The sequence below is a fragment of the Engystomops pustulosus genome, chromosome 10 (genome assembly GCF_040894005.1).
Source record: "Engystomops pustulosus chromosome 10, aEngPut4.maternal, whole genome shotgun sequence".
Taxonomy (NCBI): Eukaryota; Metazoa; Chordata; class Amphibia; order Anura; family Leptodactylidae; genus Engystomops; species Engystomops pustulosus.
Genome location: NC_092420.1, coordinates 47,830,464 through 47,850,643, shown reverse-complemented (window position 1 = coordinate 47,850,643; position 20,180 = coordinate 47,830,464). Strand labels below are relative to the sequence as shown.

Below are 20,180 nucleotides of genomic sequence, written 5' to 3'. Positions count from 1 at the left end.
ACATTAGTTTAATTTTTGAAAATGTATTAAAACGCAATAAAACCTGTATAAATTTGGTATCACCGCGATCGCACCAAACCAAAGAATAAAGTAGATGTGTTATTTGGAGCGCAAAGTAAAAGTCGTAAAAACTGAGCCCACAAGAACGTGATGCACACACGTTTTTTTTCCAATTTTTTCACATTTGGAATTTTTAACGGCTTCCTACTACATGGCAGGGAATAATAAATAACATCACGGGAAGTAAAATTTGTTACGCACAAAATAAGCCCTCACACAGCTCTGTACACGGAAAAATGAAAAAGTTATGGATATTTGAAGATGGAGAGCGAGAAATGAGCGAAAATACCCTGCGTCCTTAAGGGGTTAATTGGCTTGCACATGTACTTAAGAAATGTCTGCACTGAGACTGTGTCACGCGCAACCTTTTTGTGGCGCAGCTGGGCTGGCTTCCATGTGACAAAAATTAGGAGGCGTGCCATCGGATGGTCCGACTGATGCAGACCGAGCGCTGTATTTAACATTTAGATTGTGTTGCACCCTATGTTAAAGTTGCACCAAAAAAGATGGTGAACTCCTTCGGACCAGTGTGGGGAAACCCCGGATTAATGATTTCTGCTGCACAATCTTGGTGAATCGCCGAATGTAGCATTTTAGATGGACAATGCACTTTTAGTGAGCCCACCTTTACTAAACCAATACCAATTTTGATCCATAACCAACCAAATAATACCACCATACTGTTAACAAAAAAAACTACCATAAGAATAATGGCACTACAACCCCTCACATCACAACTGACCACACTGTGCCCCACATATATCATATGTATCCCCCACACCAAAAATGACGACACGCTGCCCCCACATATATCATATATACCTCTCACACCACACCTGACCACACTGTGCCCCTACATATATAATATATACCCCTCACATCACACCTGACCACACTGTGCCCTTACATATATAATATATACCCCTCACACCACACCTGACCACACTGTGCCACTACATATATAATGTATACCCCTCAAATCACAACTGACCACACTGTGCACACCCAAATTTGTTTTGCCATTTTTTGATGCAAATTTTTCATACTTTGGTGCATGTAGCTGTGTGAGGTGTTATTTTTGTGGGGTGAACTGATGTTTTCTTTGCTACCATTTTGAGGACTTTACAACCTTTTAATCACTTTTTGTAGTACATGATCAGTAAAATTCCCATATACTGCCATACTATAGTATGGCAGTATATGGTGGGATCAATCAGAAAACCTAGGGTTAAAGTACCATGGGGATTCTGAAAAAAAGTTAATTAAACAGGTTTATGTAAACAGCAGCATCGGTTTCTGGTTTTGAATTACAGAAATGCTGACAAATACCATCCAGGTGAATTCTATAGTGACTTTTTTAGATAAAGAGTAGAGGCGTGGCCTCTCAATGTATAGTCCATGCACCAAAAAGAGTGGAAAAATAATTTTACGCTGTAAAACTAAACAAAATTTTCTTAAACTACTCCCGATTTATTATCCAGCTTCAAAAACAGCAGCAAAAGACTGTCTAGTCCTACTCTGCACATTAATAAATGTCACTGACGAAAAGGCTGACGAAGGCTTGAATCCTGAGCTGAACGCGTTGCATTATTTAAATTAAAAAACGTCTCCTAAGAGTCTTTTGGTGAAGTCTGCATGCTTGAGCTGCGACAAGTCCTTGTATTTCCGAATGTTTTGGCGTCTTCTACTAAATATATTTAGGAGCACAGTGTTGGTATTTAGGTGACTTTATTCTATAAGTGACTGTGGTATTTTTAGGTACACCGGGTGGAGATGCTGCACGGAGCTGAAGATATCTGGCCGTGAATTCAGCAGTGATACGTCATGGATGGGAGAATCCGTGATAAAGTCCTCTTCCTGATGGAAAAGCTTGTCATCTATAAGGTACTAGATGCCACTAATAACTCTCAGAAAATGTAGTCAGTCACAGTGAACCTGCCTGTGCGGATTTACTGAACAGGGTGTGGGTAATGGAGCAGAGGTAGGGGTGGGGTGGGGAGCAGCATTTTAATTTTTGCCTCCGGCAGCAAACATGAAATTTCAATAACAACTTTGTCTCCAACCTGCCATCTACCATTTATAACCCAACTGTGTTCTTACATGTTGTTGACAGGGGTGTTTGGCCCACTCTTTTAACAAGGCGGCCAGTAAAACTTCTTATGTGATACCAGTATTAGATAAAGAATGGAAATGGTAGGTGAACATTTATGTGGCATTTTCTAATTTCATAAGCATGACATCATTTCTTTCCAGCATGACAGATTCTTTGAATAGGTGTCTATTCTCTAGCAAAGTGCCATTTCTGTGGGCACTCAGACCATGAACCCAGGACAGAGTTCACCAAATAGGACAAAATCTTCCTGCAGTCCCAGGCAACTCAAAAGTTGCTGCTCTCAGCGCTATTTTAAAGCAACATTTCATTGTCTGTTTGGAACTGCGGGAAAAGTGAGAGGGAGTTGACAGAACTACATTATCTTTGGTGGTCATTCTGCTGAACCCACCATTCTTCCTGTACAGAGAGACCCTGAAGAGAAGCTACAACGAGTCTGAATTTGCCCCCCTTCTTTCAACTGTATTGGTGGCCTCAGGGGGCCTATACAATTGAAAGATGTGGAAGAACAGTCACTGCTAAAAATGCCATGTTGGCACTTCACGGTAAATAAGTGGATTTTGGTTGTAGTTTGGGCACTCGGTCTCCAAAAGGTTTGCCATCACTGCTCTAGCTCCTAGTCTCTATAGGCCTGTGAAGATGGCCTCTTTAACAAGATATTTATGCCATGGAAATGATAGGATTACAGAACTAGGATTACAGAACAATTCCAGCAGGTGGCAGTCATGATCCAAAAAAGAAATTGGAACCTTTGTTCTTACTCCTCAGCAGAAAGAAAATGTAATTTTGTGGAGTTTTGGCTCAGCCCATTGAACTGTTCATTGTCCCATGCAGTTTGAAAGAGACTACTGAAAGACAGAGAGTTTGGAAGACATGTCTTAAGGACTTCAATTTTATTCTCCAGCCAATTAAAGGTGACTGCATAATATCAGAGAGGACTTAGCAAGGATGAATACATGTAGGAGCCTTTCCATACAGCTCACAGCCCTTCTTCTCCTCTTGCAACTTCTCCAACCAAATTCCTGTGTAGAAACAGAGCCAGATCAAGGAAAAACACCGGATGGAGCTTCTACACTAGCGTTTGTGTTTGATGTCACGGGATCCATGTATGATGACTTGGTACAAGTGATAGAGGGAGCTTCAAAGATTTTGGAGACATCTTTAAGCAGACCAAAAAAACCTCTGTATAATTTTGCATTAGTGCCATTCCATGACCCAGGTAAGATGCCCTAAGGTTTCCTACAGAATTTTTTTTGCATTTTTATTGAAAAATAAATCTTCACTGTGTCTTTGTATTACATGTACAATTTCTTGGTTAAGAGAATGGCTTGGAGGATTTTATGATATATCAGTGGTGTAGATTTAGGATTATGCTCTGTGATGCCAGATATTCAGGTGTTTCAAATGTTGACAGTCGCTGTGTCTCATTACCTTGCTCATTTACTACCACCAGGCTATGCATTGAGGTAAACTATTTAATTCCAGAGAATGGTCTACATATCCAGTATATAGTTTATGTATCTTAGTTTACCCTTTCTTATTGTCCTTTGGGACGCATGTGTTGTGCTCTGTAAGATCTGTAAAACCAATGTAACATTTCATGTGACTACATAGTATCATGAGGACTGTTGTTCAGAGGATTTTCTCTTACCACAAAAAAAGTTTATCTATTCTCAGTTTTTATTGGGGGTCTATCAATACTATCCCCCATGACTTATGAGAGCACATAAAAAAAAAAAAATAAGTGGAGATGTTGCCACATAATTTGGCATAAGTGTTACTGTAACTCACAAGAAACAGAATACAGTGAGCTGTGCACATGTCCAACAATTTGTACAAAAATCCCTTTGGTACCCACACCTATATCAAGAATGGGAACTCCCAGACCTCTGTTCCATATGACAAGATAGTCAGTGATCGCCGCATCTATGATGTATATAGGATGGATTCAGCGATCACTTACCATCTTGTCATATGGAACAGAGGTCTGGGAGTTCCCATTCTTGATATAGGTGTGGGTACCAATGGGACACCCATCAGTCATAATTTTTTGTATGTTCTGTAGGTATGCAATATGCCATTTTTTAATAAAATGAATCTTTATTTATATAGCGTCATCATATTCCATAGCGATTTATAGATTAATAATTAAAAAGAACCTGTTCGGTCGTCATGGACTTGTAGTTTAGGGTTCCAAACAAACCTGTATAAGGGCTGTATGTGGAGAAAAGATTACAAAGCAAGCTTTAACTCTTACCTAGATGTAAAGGTAAATATAACTCACAACTGAAGATCCTGTTTCAGCTCATCCTCTCGCAATGCGATAAGTGAAGCCAGGATAATTGTCGTTTCAGCTGTGTGTTGGGCTCTGTTATATACATATTATATTGCACAGTGTGAAGCATTATATGTATAGTATGTACACCTCCTCCAATCTTAGTGTGGCTTGTCGGGTGCCGGGGTCCCCTGACACTGTGGGCCCCATAGCAGCTGCTACGACTACTTCCCCTAAACTAAAAAATCATACAGAGCAATTAGGGACACTAAACCATTGTGCCGTAAGGACCTGTGGTAGGTTTAGTGTCCCAAATTGCCATGACAGGTTCCCTTTAACAAATTTCATTAAATGTGAAGTTTTATAAAAGGCCTTTAGATACAGTTTGTAGGAAGTGAGGACAGATCTGTATATGAATGAAGCATTGCTCAGAAAAGTTTGTGTTTTGCCTACAAGCATGCTAATTAATATAATATGGACACGAATGATGTACCCATCCTGTCAATGTAGTAGCCCCAACCTTCCAGAGTTATATGATACAAATAGTATACCTTACATATTGTCCATAGCCGTAAGTGACTGCTATTACCCTCGTAGTTTCAGTACTTATTATGTGAAGCTAACATACATTGTGCTTCTACTCATACATGATAGGCATTCATCTATCACTGTGTCTTTCCTGTTTCACTCATTCTTGGGGTGTGGTGATTCAATTCTAGTATTTATAAAACATGCACAAGTTTCTTGACAAATATGCATAAATCTTCACAGAATTAGGTGCAAGTTATCAGAAAAACGTGATGATCATAATTATAGAACAGCACAACATTTATGTAGCACAGAGAATGATTATAAGTACATTTTCTGAAGGTTACATGAGTCGCTGCTCAGTAGGAAGAGTACAGGCCTTTGCTTTGAATTCCTTCAGAACATCTGCAGCCACAGGACATCACTAGTCTATCACAATGCTATGGTTTCATTTTGGTCCACGCATTTTCCAGTCTCTTCCACAATGACTGTTGTGGTTTTCTTGGCCATAACTTTGTAACTAAGGATTTTCCAGAGGTTTTCTATTGGGTGTAGATCAGGACTCTGGTCTGGCTATTTCATTGTTTCAATGTTTTCGGTTTCAAGAAACTGCTTTGCCTGTTTTGCTGTGCAACAAGGGGCATTGTTCTGCATGAAAATTGTTGGCTGATTGAGTTATAGACAGGAAGAAACCATGCATTGTTAAAGAGGGTTTAGATAATAATAATAATAATTCTTTATTTATATAGCGCACACAGATTACGCAGCGCTGCACAGGCATGTCAAATTGGTCCCTGTCCCCATGGGGCTCACAATCTAAACAACCTAACAGTATGTTTTGAAGTGTGGGAGGAAACCGGAGTACCCGGAGGAAACCCACGCAAACACGGAGAGAACATACAAACTCTTTGCTACACACTCTGCCATGTAGCTGTATAAGAGAGTCCAACTCCTGCTGCAAAAAAACATGACACTTTCTCCACCACCTTTTACTGACTTCTTTGTACACTTTAGGTACAAGTATTTAGGTACAAGTATTACCCCAACATAATGTTTTCCATCATATACAAATAAATTAAACACTAAAATGAAATGTGAACCTCTGTCCACACAAAATACTCCTCAGAAAAGACGAGTCTAGGCATTAGATTCTTTTTCTAATTAGAGGTTATGCTTCTGCATGCTGGGCTTTCAGTCCAAATGCTCTTAAACGTTGTGACACAATGGGACAGATCCTTATGCTGTTCAGTGCTGAACTGGCAAGTAATTCCAGCTGGAGATATGGAGATTATGGAGATTGTAGATATGGAGTCATTTCTACAACCCACACATCTGTTTCCATAGGATAACATTTACTATGGTGGCTAGACTGATTGTAATGTTTAGTAGATCTTTTTTTATTTTTAATGTAATAATTTACCATGATGATCAGACTTCTTCTTAGAGAGTGTTCTCCTTATGTTTTTATTCAACATGCTCTCCTGTGTACTGCAAATTGGGAATTACTGTTGATCACAAAACTGCTTCTGACTTCATGGGACTTCATAAGATTCGCTATAAATAAATGCACTGATTTACTGATGTAGTTCTACATTTGTGCAGCACAATGCTTCCACTAGAAGGAGAAGGCTGAATATCGAACAATACAAGTTTACTAAGCATATGTTTACATGAGATTTTGGAAAATCTGACCTATATTTGTATGCGGTGAAGGTCCAAAACTGTCAGTCAGTGTATACTCTGTTACAGCTGCAATATAGAAATGGGGATTTCTTTTTTGACATTTGAAAACAAATTTGAGAGTTTTTTTTCATTAATCATGCATTTTGAGTATATACTTAACTAGTGGCAGCAGGAATGAATATATTTTGTAGATCTTTGTCCAATATTTTGAATTTCTTAAACATTTTTGGAACAAAGGTTCAAACCTGTGCTCAGCAGGTTCCGTTACAAACTACATTATTAATAGTGGGAAAATTAACGCAGCCCATGTCTATGAAGAACAAAAGTGGAACTGAAGGAATTCAAGTTTATAGTGAATCTAATGTGTTTACATTAGATTCACTATAAACTTGAATTCCTTCAGTTCCACTTTTGTTCTTCATAGACATGGGCTGCGTTCAGCCTCCTTTTTTAGAACATAATGTAAAGCCAATACACAGGTGTGCACTTGGACTTAAAGGCCACCACATGCCATGTTTGTCTGTCACTATCTTCCATCATGTCACAAGTGCTCACAAAGCTACCCCATATATTTCCACCATTTTTTCATTTTTAAAAATTTATTTTGGTCCATCAGCTTTTGCGTTTTGTAGAACTAACTATTCATTTACATAGTAGTGTATTCTGCAGTACATATTACACACCACCTCATGATCCATGTGAATAAATTGCAGCCTGTGTCATTTATCTATAGTCTGGACATTTGCTCCTGTCTCTTTTTACTTTTTCCAAGTTTCTGACTTGTTTGATTTATCTTGGAGGGTGATATATGGCATGTGAATCTGCTGGTCTGATATTTTCCGCCTTTTTTCAAAAAAAAGAAGTACAAAAATCGAAAATCCTTCGGTAACCACAAAACTTTTTCCAAAAAAACTTTTTTACTTTACTGTGATTTTCACTAAATTGCAACTTTTTTATGCATCCACATCTGGATTCTAAGGATATGTCAGATGCCACACTGAAAAACTTTGCTAGGTGAGTGGAAAAGTCACAAATTTTGCCGCTAGTATGCAAATTCACAAATATAAGAAAAGATAAAATAAATGACCCCCATGGACTTAAAGAACATCTAACACCAGGATGAAGGATTGTAAACCAATCACACTTACATGCTGGTGTGTGCCCCCTCTGGCAGGATATGCTCTTCTTTTAGCTTTTAATGCCCTGAAGGTTTAAAAAAAATGATACAAATGAGCCTGAGGGGCTCCAGGCTCCATTACCACATATGGAGCCTGGAGCCCCTTAGGCTCATTTGCATGGTTTTAAAAGTCTTTTTTTTGTAAAAACAAGGGCATAAGAAGTGCAGATCCTACAAGGGGGCACACACCAGCATGCAAGTGTGCTTGGTTGACAATCCTTATTGCTGGTGGTAGATTTCCTTTGAATAATATAATAGACAATAGTCACTAATGGCATCCATGGACATACGGTTTGCACACTTGTTTAAAATGGACAGACCACTCAAGCGAATATTATACTATAGAATGAACACAGCGTGAATACTGCTGTAATGAGCATATGGCTAAATAATCACTATGGAACAATAGTTTCCAGAGCCCGGCTATTATATGGTCCTTCTGGTAGCGCTAGTTGTAATAGTATTCTACATGAAAATGCAATAAAAACAATGTGAAATGATTTTTGGCTGCGCCTTTATGGGTACATTTATTATCCTGAGAGAAAAATCTTTAAAATGTCTGTTTATTAACTTAAAAGTTTTTGACCCCTTCATAAGATTTCTTGTACTGCCATAAAGGAAGTATCAGCTGAGATACCAAAATATTTATATTTTCACTAAGAAGAAATCTAAACAATGAACTAAAAATATAATTAATGCCAGACTTTTGGCAGAGCTGTAAAAATATCAACGCTAGAAAATGTGAAGAATTGTGTCTGTGTTCACATTCCCACAATGAAGTAGGTTCCACAATCTTGGTCTGAACACAACATCTGACAACATCAGATGTGCTCCTATCTACCCTTAAGGTTAAGTTCAAAGTCTCCTTCTTAGCATTCCTGGCGGTTCTGCTCAAGAGGGGGTTGTCTCATAGCCATGTGTCCACCAGGCAGCGATGGATGGTATGTCTAGCTCCAAAGCAAGGAATGTGCAGTTTACCAACATAAATCCAACGTTCAACAGAGGTCAATGTTTTGTCACATAGCAGCTGGAGACATATTTTTTTGGTAAAAACCTACATTTTAATGGTGAATAAATTAATTTAAAGATAAACATGCATCATTCATAGAAACCCAAAAACAAAAAGGTTAATTCATCAAAGAAAGTAATTATTTGAAATTCCAGATGAAGAACTGACAAAATAAAAGGCTGGATTTACCATTATACCGTAAGTCTCTTAAGGTTTGTTCTTAAGTTGAATTTATATGTAAGTTGGAACTGTATAGTTTAGAATTGTAGCTCAAGGAAAAAAAAATGTTTGACCCAGTGACAATTGGATTTTCTAATTTTTTTTGCTGTAACAGGAACAAGGATTATCAATTAAATGTCAATACAGACACCTTACGGCTAACACTTGCAGCCTGGGACTAAAATAAAGTATCCACAGGTCACAGTGGGCAGAGGGGTCCGTCTGTAACTAGGGGTCGTCTATAAGTTGGGTGTCCTTAAGTAGGGGACTGCCTGTATTTACATTGTAATGTAAATGTATTCTTGTTAATCTGAGTTTCCCAACCTGAGACACAAATACTGTAGGTAGGAGCATAAGTTGATGTTCCTTGGTTCAATGGAAGTACTGAAATAAAACCCACACCTACTATTTATACTGAAGGTATTGCTTTTGTGTTCTTTGGGCCACCCAGACTCCAGGGTCATTGTGCAGCTGCTCAGTGGACAGCCAGAGTCCAGGGCTTCAAGGGGGCTATGGCTACCCAAACTGCTCACCAAGTCTGATACTTCCCCATACAGATAATAAAGAGAGTGACCTCCTCTCCACATACATGTATGGAAAAGGCCTTTCAGGGCCCTAGGCTTTAAACTTCAAAACTGAAAGCTGATAAAAGGGACATCCACTCCTTTTTCAAAGAAGCTTGGTTCTCTTATTATAGGTATGCAGTAAACCTCAGACCATTAAAAAATTAAGGAAGATGCAAAATGCAGAATGCAGAAAAAAACATTTGGAGAGATTTCTGAACTGGGCGCCTGAAAGTGTATGTTCCTACCAACTAGCTGAAGGAAGTGGAGGTGTGTAGAAGGTCAGCTGCTGCGTCTGGGAATAACCCATTGTTACACTTGGTTATTCCCAGACGCATTAGCTGACCTTCTACACACCTCCACTTCCTTCAGCTAGTTGGTAGGAACACACACTTTCAGGCGACTAGAGCAACATGAGAAAAAATCAGGGTTTGATAACATTAAAATTAAAATGATAACATTAAAATTAGCATGTAGAAGGCCCACAATTTTCATACAGCCCAGGGCCCATGGCAGTCCTAATCCGCAACTGCTGTTTCTTCATCCCTTTTAGTTGTGCCCCTGTTATATTTAATGGCACATGAAGGTGCATGGGAGGTATGTTACTATTTAATAAACCAAAGTATAGGAATTAGAAGTATTCTGCTGCTCTTAATCACTGTTTAGGTCTACTTTACAATTAAAGGGGTATTCCTGGAATATGAACATTTGATACAAAAACTCATAATGCTACATATAAATATAACAAAACCTAATATCATTAGACAAAACATGGAGCGTTAAATAGTTTTATTTTCTAATTAACAAAATGTTATGGGCTTTCTAAAGTAGTATCACCAAGATGGCCGCCACTGGAAAGTCCCATGATCCTTTAGTTCTCAGTAACTCCTCCTCCCTCTTAAACTCTGCTCCCAGTGATGATCTAACAGACTTTCTAGGTCTGTTACCATAGTTATGGCGTGTGTAACTGCCATCAACTCACTGAGATGATGTTTTACCACAACACTGGCCATACTGGATGCAATGCAACCAACCAACTACAGTAAAACATAGTGATAATCACATGACCTGCCCAGGTCACATGTGACCAGTGGCCATCTTCTGTCCTGTGTCTGCTCTGGGCTGAGAAAATAAATGGACTGATTAAAGGGCCAGAACCATTTTAATTCTCCATTATAGTGTATGTCAACATCATTTTTCTGCTAAGGGGAGCAACATTTGAAATGACAACTAATCACTTAATAGCTTATATTTTAAGGACCCATTTGTATTTGAGTTATGCTTATTGCTGGAATACACGTGCGGCACTGTACCGTCCCGTAGCTGGGAGAAAGATAGGACATGTCATATCTTTCTCCGGAATACAGTGCCATGCGCCATACATCGGTGTGGAGAGGCTACCATACGGCAGGCACACGTCGTGTGAATGTAGCCATACATTGTAACACAAAAAAACGCCACTAATATTCACCTCTTCTCTGTGTGTGAAGAGAGAGGCGCAGTGATGTCACTACATTGCGTCGCTGGCTCTGGGCTGCTATAGGGAGCTGCTTGAAGCAGTAGATACGATGCCATCGACTCCTGAAGTTCTTACTAATTCATGGTACTGCTGTGCGCTCTGTAGTGGAGCTGGATGCTGCCGGCGCCATGCTCCACTACACTAATCATCTCTACATGTGTCCAGAGGATGCAAATAGAGATGATAGTGGAGAGAGCCCACGGACAGGAGACAGGGACATTTGGGGCTCTGGCCACAAGAAGGATCTTTTGACCTAGCGACGCCCTGCTTCCACCCAGTACAGAGATACTTCTTTACAGCTCCACCAAAAGTAAAAAAAAGTGTCTAAGATTTCACATACTTTCCAGTATAGGGCTGAGAGTTCAGGATCCATTTTTGCTGTCTTAGTTTGAGATAGAAACCACCTCAGTTGTATCTGTCTTAGTTGGAGATAGAAACCACCTCAGTTGTAACTTGTAAAATTGTGTGCAACATCACAAAATGCTTTACACCATTTTTGTCTTCCCTAATTTGTCCTTCCACTTCCTCATGTAGGATGATTTACCTATTCTCTTTTTAGAGATTGCTTCTAAATGCTAATAGTTTGTTTTGGGGGAGGCCATATTTTCACATAATTTTTTAAGAAATTCGTTTTTAGCTGATTCTAGTAAGAATATTTTGTGTTTCTTCATTTTTCCTACAGTATAAAATACAATACAGTATAAAAAATCTGAATGGTTCATTTTCTTTGCTATTTAATGAATCCCCACATGATAGTAGATTATGATGCAGCAATCTATCAGCCCATCTACCAAAGGAAATATATTGCATGGGAATATCGAACCAGGATTATATCTTGTCCCTATTCTTGTCTTTTATCATAAAACTGACTGGACCCTTCTGTAAATTTTTCTAGGCTCCTAAAGCATTTTACTTATATGCAAATTATAAACTGGAGGGGAATGACCCAACTGAACAGTGAACAGAACTTGTGTCAGAGACCCACCATCAGAGATCAGGTCTTGTTCCACACTTAAAAAGAACTTGGTTCTTACTATTCATGCGATCAGTTCTGATCTCTGATCAGTCTGGGAACCCCAAACCACCTTTTGACTGACTTTGCTATCTTTGGTGTTTTGCCCTGCTAGATACTATATATCTTTATCTTTTCTACTAAGTTTATGGAAATTAAATGGTATGCACCAGAATATATGTAAAATCTGTGGGAGCACACACATTTTGATTATGTTAATTCTAGTTATCCATGATAATGTCAAATGAAGTTTAATTATTTTAGTTCCTCCATATTTGCTGTTGGAAATCAGAAATCAGGATAATTAGCTAATTGAAAAATTCACCATCTCATTTGTAACTTTTTTTATTATTTTGTGATGACTTTTAGGTTGGGGAGATTTAACAGAAATGTATGAGAGTTGTTCTGTTCTAGTTGCCCATGGAAAACAATCAGAGCTCAGCTTTTATTTTACCAAGCCTTTTTTTATAAAATTAAAGCTGAGCTCTGATTGGGCGGCATGGGCACCTAGAATAGTTCTGCTCTCAGACACCTCTGATAAATCTTCCCCAATTCATTTCATTTTTACTCTTATTGATAATATATGAGGCGGCTCGGGCATGTCAATGGTTGATGTAATCTGCCACCAATAGGAGATCAGGTTGGTGCATCGAATGATAACATTATCCATGTACATCACTAAATATGTTTCCCCTGTTTCTATGTTTATTACTCAACATTAATGTATAATGGGAAGACATGTATAAAGGATATTAATTTAGTGTTTAGAATGGATAAAGATGATGGATAAGATTCAATATATAAAAATGGATACATATGAAGTGAAGGATAACTGATTACCGTATTATTCAAATAATGCATATGTTGTATCCATTAATGTAGCTAACCCAATACACTTCATTAAACCAGTCTGTTGTAGAAATTAAAATGGTGTATATCCAGCCATACTGTGTAATACATCATTGGAAGGGTTAGAGCTCAGTTTTCACCAATAATGAGAAAAGAATGTGATAAGCAAAAAAACTTGACTGTCTGCATGTGTTGCTGTTCATTGCATATTTATTTGTTTCATATAGCAACAGGAGCTGAATAAATAGATGGATAAAGTTGACTGTAGTAACAGCAGCTGTCAATATGCCTTATCAACAACAGCTAATTAGTAACATTGCAATCAGGACAGCAGACCTGCCCTATTATGTTACAAGTATGGTAAAGGAATCCCCTAAAAACATTTTATTTTGCATTCCAAACCATTGAATAGTTTTTTCGCATTCAAAAATATCTTCTGCTGCAAAAAAATGAGTCCTCCTATGGCATAACATAAATATTAGGTTTTCATTTTAAAAAGGCAAATATCTAGAAACAAATGTGTAAATGCCAAATTGGCTTGGCTCTGTAGGGTTTAAAATCACTTTACCCAGGGTATCAAATGGTAAATTGCTGCTAAGGTGCCATTTACATGACAATGTCCAAGTACAGGCAGTCTCCAACTTAAGAACACTCGACTTACAGATGACCCCTAGTTACAAACAGACCTCTTGATGTTAGTTATTTACTGTACTTTAACCCTAGGCTCCAATAAACAGCTATAACTTTATTAAATGTGTCTGTAATTTAGTTAGATTTATTGTTAATCCTGTTAATCCAACATTTTTAAAATTCAATTGTTACAGAGACCAAAAACATTTTGTCTGGAGTTACAATGATAAAGTATAGAGTTCCAACTTACATAAAAATTCAACTTAAGAACAAACCTACATAACCTATCCTGTACGTAACCTGGAGACTGTCTGTAATTAGCTTGCTGTGACGTCCCCTGATAAAGTGAGGTTGAACTGTTGTCCAATTCAGGGTTAATTTCACCAGGTATCTGATGGCCCGGTATGTTTTCTCTTACTTAACAACAAACAATCAATGGAAATTCCCCTGTGACCTCTGGTGAAGCTCTCTGGATGCTTTACTATAGTCCCAGACTTCAATGATCAGCTGTAAAGTGTCTGTAATTAAACTTTATTAATAATCCTTGTTCCAATTACAGCAAAAAAATTTTAAACTCCAATTGTCAGTGGGGCAAAAATTTTTTTTGTCTGGATCTACCATTATAAAATATACAGTTTCGACTTACATACAAATTCAACTTAAGAACAAACCTACGGACCATATCTTGTACGTAACCCTGGGGACTGCCTGTACTTGAAAAAACTTGTTACTTTTACTATCAAATTATTTTGGACAGAAGTCATTATTACATTTCTTTGAACTGATTTGTACCAAACTGAAGGCAAGAACCTTCTGTATAGTGTAGGCAAACAATGTTACACATCTGAATCAGGATTTAATCCATTAAAGGAAACCTTTCACCAGGTTTGATACCACTAAACTACAGCACCCTCAGTTAGGGTCTGAAATATTCTATCTTCATTCTTTTATGTTAAATGTCCCATGTTTACGTATAAAAACAGCTTCAAAGTCATACGCAGATGAGCAGAGAAGAGTTATATATTGCCTATAGTAAGGTTTAGAGGCTGAGGAGCATCATTCATCCATATGCCCATATTTGAACTCTATAGTACCTGATTTAGTATAGTATTTAAAATAGGAATCTCATCTTTCAGATCACACCATGTTTGCAGATCTGTGATCTACATAACTGTAGATACAGGCAGTTAAAGACAAAGTTGGGAATGTGAGCTACACATAAAGATTTGATTCCTGCCTGTATGTCTGGCATAATAGTTCACAGATCAAGCCTGAAAGTTTGAAATAAGATGAAGGATAGTGATACAAGTACACTTACATACTAGTGTGTGCCCCTTCTGGCAGGAACTGCTCTTCTATAAGATTCATATGCCTTTGTTTTTAAGAAGAAAAGGCTTTCAAAATTATGCAAATTAGCCTGAGGGGCTCAAGGCTCTATTAACTCCTATGGAGCCCTGAGCTCCTTAGGCTCATTTGTATAATTTTAAAAGCCTATTTTTGTAAAAACAAGGATATAAGAAGCTAAAATAAGAGCAGATCCTGCCAGAGGGGCACACACCAGTTTGTCTGTAGGCTTGGTTTACAATCCTCGATCCTGGTGGTAGATGTCCTTTTAATATACCAAAAGCATAGTTCTAGGAAACAAAATTATAGGCGCCTGGATTGATGGCCCTATTACAGCCTCTCAGCGGTTTTTTTCCCAGAACAAAGTTCACCCAAAAAGGGCAGGGGGCAATTTATGCAGATTGTGCACCACAAATCATGAATCCATGGCACACTGCACATTTCACAGGCAAAGGGGCACATTTACTAAGAATGTAGGAAACTACACTAAAAGTGCTCAGCCCGTGTATAATTCTGGGTGCGGCGATTCTTTAAGAACGTGCGTCAGAAATAATTAATCTAGCGCTTCCCTGCACTGACCCAAAAGAGTTCACCAACTTTTTTGTGGTGCACCTTTAACATAGGACGTGCAACCGACTTTGCCTGAAAAATCTGGGGCAGAGTCCGACTGAGCACCGGAACGTTTGCGTGCAACGCATTTGTGGTGAGGACACTTCTTAAATACCTGTGCAAGCAGTTTACACCTAAAAGAAGGTGCAAAGTCTGACAGAAAACTGGCACAAAGCCCTTAGTAAATGTGCCCCAATGTCTTTAAGGTCCAGATGGTTTTGGGTCTTAGGGACCAATGTTTTTTTTCTCTTGTCATATTCATGAACCTTGAGTTTTTTTGCTGCTGCAGCTATATCAGGGCTTGTTTTTTAGACAGTAACGTGCTTTCAAATAAAGGGGCTACATATCATTTATTGAAAACTTTTTAAAATAAAAATAGTATGTATTCTTAAAGGGCACCTACCACCACGATTCTACCTATAAAGGTAGAACGGGTGGTAGGTGGATGAATGGGACGTGAGGATAGCCCTTTTTTGGGCTAATCCTAACGTCCCAGCTATCCTTTAGTAAACTTTAATGCTGGTATATGCAAATTTTTTTAAGCGGCTACTGCGGCGTGGAGTAGCCGGACATGAGGCTACCGTTGTGGCTACTCCACGCCCCAGTAGCTTCGTTCCTCCGTCTACCATGTAATCTTTGTTGCGCAGCTCCTCATAGCTGAGCGCCCTCTTCCGAGTACTCAGCGTTCTGTGCAGGGTATTTGGACGAGGGCACGCAGCTACGAGGAGCTGTGTGCCGAAGATTACATGGTAGGCGGAGGAACGAGGCTACTGGGGCATGGAGTAGCCGCGATGGTAGCCTCATGTCCGGCTACTCCATGCCCCAGTAGCCGCTTTAAAAAATTTGCATATTCCAGCATTACAGTTTACTAAAGGACAGCCGGGACGTGAGGATTAGCCCAAAAAAGAGCTATCCTCACGTCCCATTCATCCAACTACCACCCGCTCTACCTTTATAGGTAGAATCGTGGTGGTAGGTTCCCTTTAACTGCAATACCAAGCACAACCTCTCTACAATTTACAGTGCTATGCTTAGTGACCAGTAAAGTGATTTAATCTGATCTGAATACAGCAGTATACTTGGCCCACAGCTTCCTAAAGAAACTGCTTAGGTCAGATCTGAAATTCCCTCAAGTCAAGACATAAGTGATGTACAGCCATTCTGTTGTATAGAAAGGGCACATGACACTAACACCCCAGGCAATGAATTGTTAGATCATTATTTAACAGCTAAGAATAATGACTAGGTTGGAATGTTGGTCCATTAGATCTATCACATTCCTCTAAAAACACTATGGGGGAATGACCAGGAATCAATGTAAATAAAAGGTTATAAATGTTACATGGTAATAGCAGTACTACATGAAATAAGAAGGTTTATACTCATATTTTAAACAATTTGAGGCATTATTTTCTGTTTCAAGTTTTCTTTTTCTGATCCCAATAAGATTACTGGATTTTCTAGTGAGCTTTAATATCAATATCCACTTGTTTCCATACACAATTGTGATTTCAGAGGGGGATTGGAGTTTTAACCCCTTAAACCACATCCCTTTTTTGTATTTGTGTCTCGAATTTTTCTCTCCCCACCTTCGGATACCCATTACTTATCTGTTTTTCGGTGTATAGAGCTGTATGAGGCTTGTTTTCTGTGTAACAAATTGTACTTCCTAGCTACAGTATTTATTTTTCCATGCCATGTACTGGGAAGCTGAAAAAAAAAATTCCATATACAATGAAATTGATGAAAATAGAGACTCTTGGCTCTAAATCCTATTCCGTGCGACACATTCGTCGGCTAAATACCTGTCCCAGCAGCGCGATCCCTGAAAACGCCGACGGAAATGCGGCCACGGGACCCTTAGTAAATAAGCCCCAATAACATCCTAACATAATAATGAAACGTTCATATTCATGTGGGGATTCTTTAATCTGCCCACTTATGCCAGCTACTCGAGAATTTGTACAACCGAGATTTACTTTACAGAATTATTTGAATTGCAAATCAAGAAATGTAATCTATGCCCTGATTTGCCCATGCCACAAGATATATGTGGGACAAACCACACAAGAACTAAGAAAAAGAATACAACAGCACCTCTCAAACATCATTAATGCTGAAGCACACTTCCGTCACGGTAAGGCGCTTTCTTCCATGGCTTTCTACCTGGCTAAAACCACCTGTTTTTACCTGGTTTTTACACATTTAGACATTGAACATACTCACACTAGGGGTTACATCTGAACTATTGAGATGGGAGGCTCATTGGATATATGAATTGGGGAATCAAGCCCCCGATGGCATCCTCCTTATTAGTGAAAATCTGCTGGATGAACCATAGAACATCCCTGGAATGTGAAACATCACATATGTGGAGGTGGGCAAGCTTTTATTAAACACACTTCTAATTTATTTTACCTGTTTGTTAGGAAAATTTAGTTTTGTATTGTATACTTTTATTAGGTTATACGCCCCTTGTAATCAGAGACTCTTACAGTCTCTGACTCTTGTATGAATTTCACACTTAACCCCCACTTTTTTAATTTTTTTCCCTTTACTAAATATTCCTTGTTTCTCAATTATGTTTTTCTTTGTATATATTTATTTATATGTCTTGCGTATTTATCTCATTATCATAATTTTATAATTGTAATTTCGGCAAAACCACTCAGTTTAGTGATTAAACAAGATATGATTCTGCATCAGTGTAGCTGCAGCAATTTTTTGGGGGGACGGGTGACTTGATTTATTTGTTACGGGTGCATGGTGAGCCCTCTACCTCCTAATAGTCCACGATCTACTGGATACTACCGTTTGATGCACATTGATGTCTGTTCTGCCGCTTGAATATGGATTGTAATGAGTAAAGAGACCTTTTAGGAACACATTTCTCATTAGAGTTAACCCTATAAAAATTATTTCTCTTTTGGGGTTTCTGTGACCTCTGTGGTTTGAGGTTTCATTATGTTGCATTTGATTCACCCTTAGTGGTTGGACTTTTTGTATGTGCCATATTGATTCAAGTGCATACCTTATATAGGTGGAAGTGGACATACACTATTAGTTTAGTAGGCAGGGCCGATTCTAGCATATTTGCTGCCTGAGGCGAATATTAAAATGCTGCCCCCCCCCCCCCCGCTCCCTGTTAAGTAAATCCTTAAACTTTACTAACAACCCTACAGGCAGCTCCCTGACACTGTGTGACTGATTACAGGATCTGAGAGGCATTAGTGGCATCTAGTACCTTATAGATGACAATCTCTTCCATCAGGAGGACTTTATTCCGGGTTCTCCAATCCATAAAGTATCAAAGGTGAATTCACGGCCAGATAACTTCAGCTCCGTGCAGCATCTCGACCCGGCGTCCCTAAAAATACCACAGTCACTTACAATATGAAGTCTCCTGGATAACAACACTGCGCTCCTAAATAATATATACCCCTCACAACACAACTGACCGCACTCTCCCCACATATAACACATCCCTTCATTATCCCTGCTCTCATATATTTAAAGGCCTCGTTATTCACCACCCAATTAAATTATATACAGATCCCCTACAGCTTAAATAAAATCTTGCCCCACATATACATCCCCCCAGCTTAGTAATATACTGTATCCCATATACAGCCCCCCAGCTTAGTAATATACTGTATCCCATATACATCCCCCCAGCTTAGTAATATACTGTATCCCATATACATCCCCCCCAGCTTAGTAATATACTGTATCCCATATACATCCCCCCCAGCTTAGTAATATACTGTATCCCATATACATCCCCCCAGCTTAGTAATATACTGTATCCCATATACAGCCCCCCCAGCTTAGTAATATACTGTATCCCATATACATTCCCCAGCTTAGTAATATACTGTATCCCATATACAGCCCCCCAGCTTAGTAATATACTGTATCCCATATACATCCCCCCAGCCTAGTAATATACTGTATCCCATATACATCCCCCAGCTTAGTAATATACTGTATCCCATATACATCCCCCAGCTTAGTAATATACTGTACCCCATATACAGCCCCCCAGCTTAGTGATATACTGTACCCCATATACAGCCCCCCAGCTTAGTGATATACTGTATCCCATATACATCCCCCCAGCTTAGTAATATACTGTATCCCATATACATCCCCCCAGCTTAGTGATATACTGTATCCCATATACATCCCCCCAGCTTAGTGATATACTGTATCCCATATACATCCCCCCAGCTTAGTAATATACTGTATCCCATATACATCCCCCCAGCTTAGTGATATACTGTATCCCATATACATCCCCCCAGCTTAGTAATATACTGTATCCCATATACAACCCCCAGCTTAGTAATATACTGTATCCCATATACAACCCCCAGCTTAGTAATATACTGTATCCCATATACATCCCCCCAGCTTAGTAATATACTGTATCCCATACATAGCCCCAGCTTAGTAATATACTGTACCCCATATACATTCCCCAGCTTAGTAATATACTGTATCCCATATACATCCCCCCAGCTTAGTAATATACTGTATCCCATATACATCCCCCCAGCTTAGTAATATACTGTATCCCATATACATCCCCCC

The 20,180-nt window shown here is 38.9% G+C and overlaps 1 protein-coding gene across 1 annotated transcript in view; it reads left to right on the top strand.

Annotated features, from left to right (window-relative positions):
* The first annotated feature begins 2,539 nt into the window (after positions 1 to 2,539).
* The window catches only part of HMCN1 (hemicentin 1), a 219,917-nt gene continuing 202,276 nt past the window's right edge, over positions 2,540 to 20,180 (top strand). Inside the window, exon 1 of the mRNA XM_072128125.1 lies at positions 2,540 to 3,389. Within this exon, the coding sequence (XP_071984226.1) occupies positions 3,119 to 3,389 (271 nt within the window). The 5' untranslated portion in view covers positions 2,540 to 3,118. The remainder of the gene's footprint in view (positions 3,390 to 20,180) is intronic.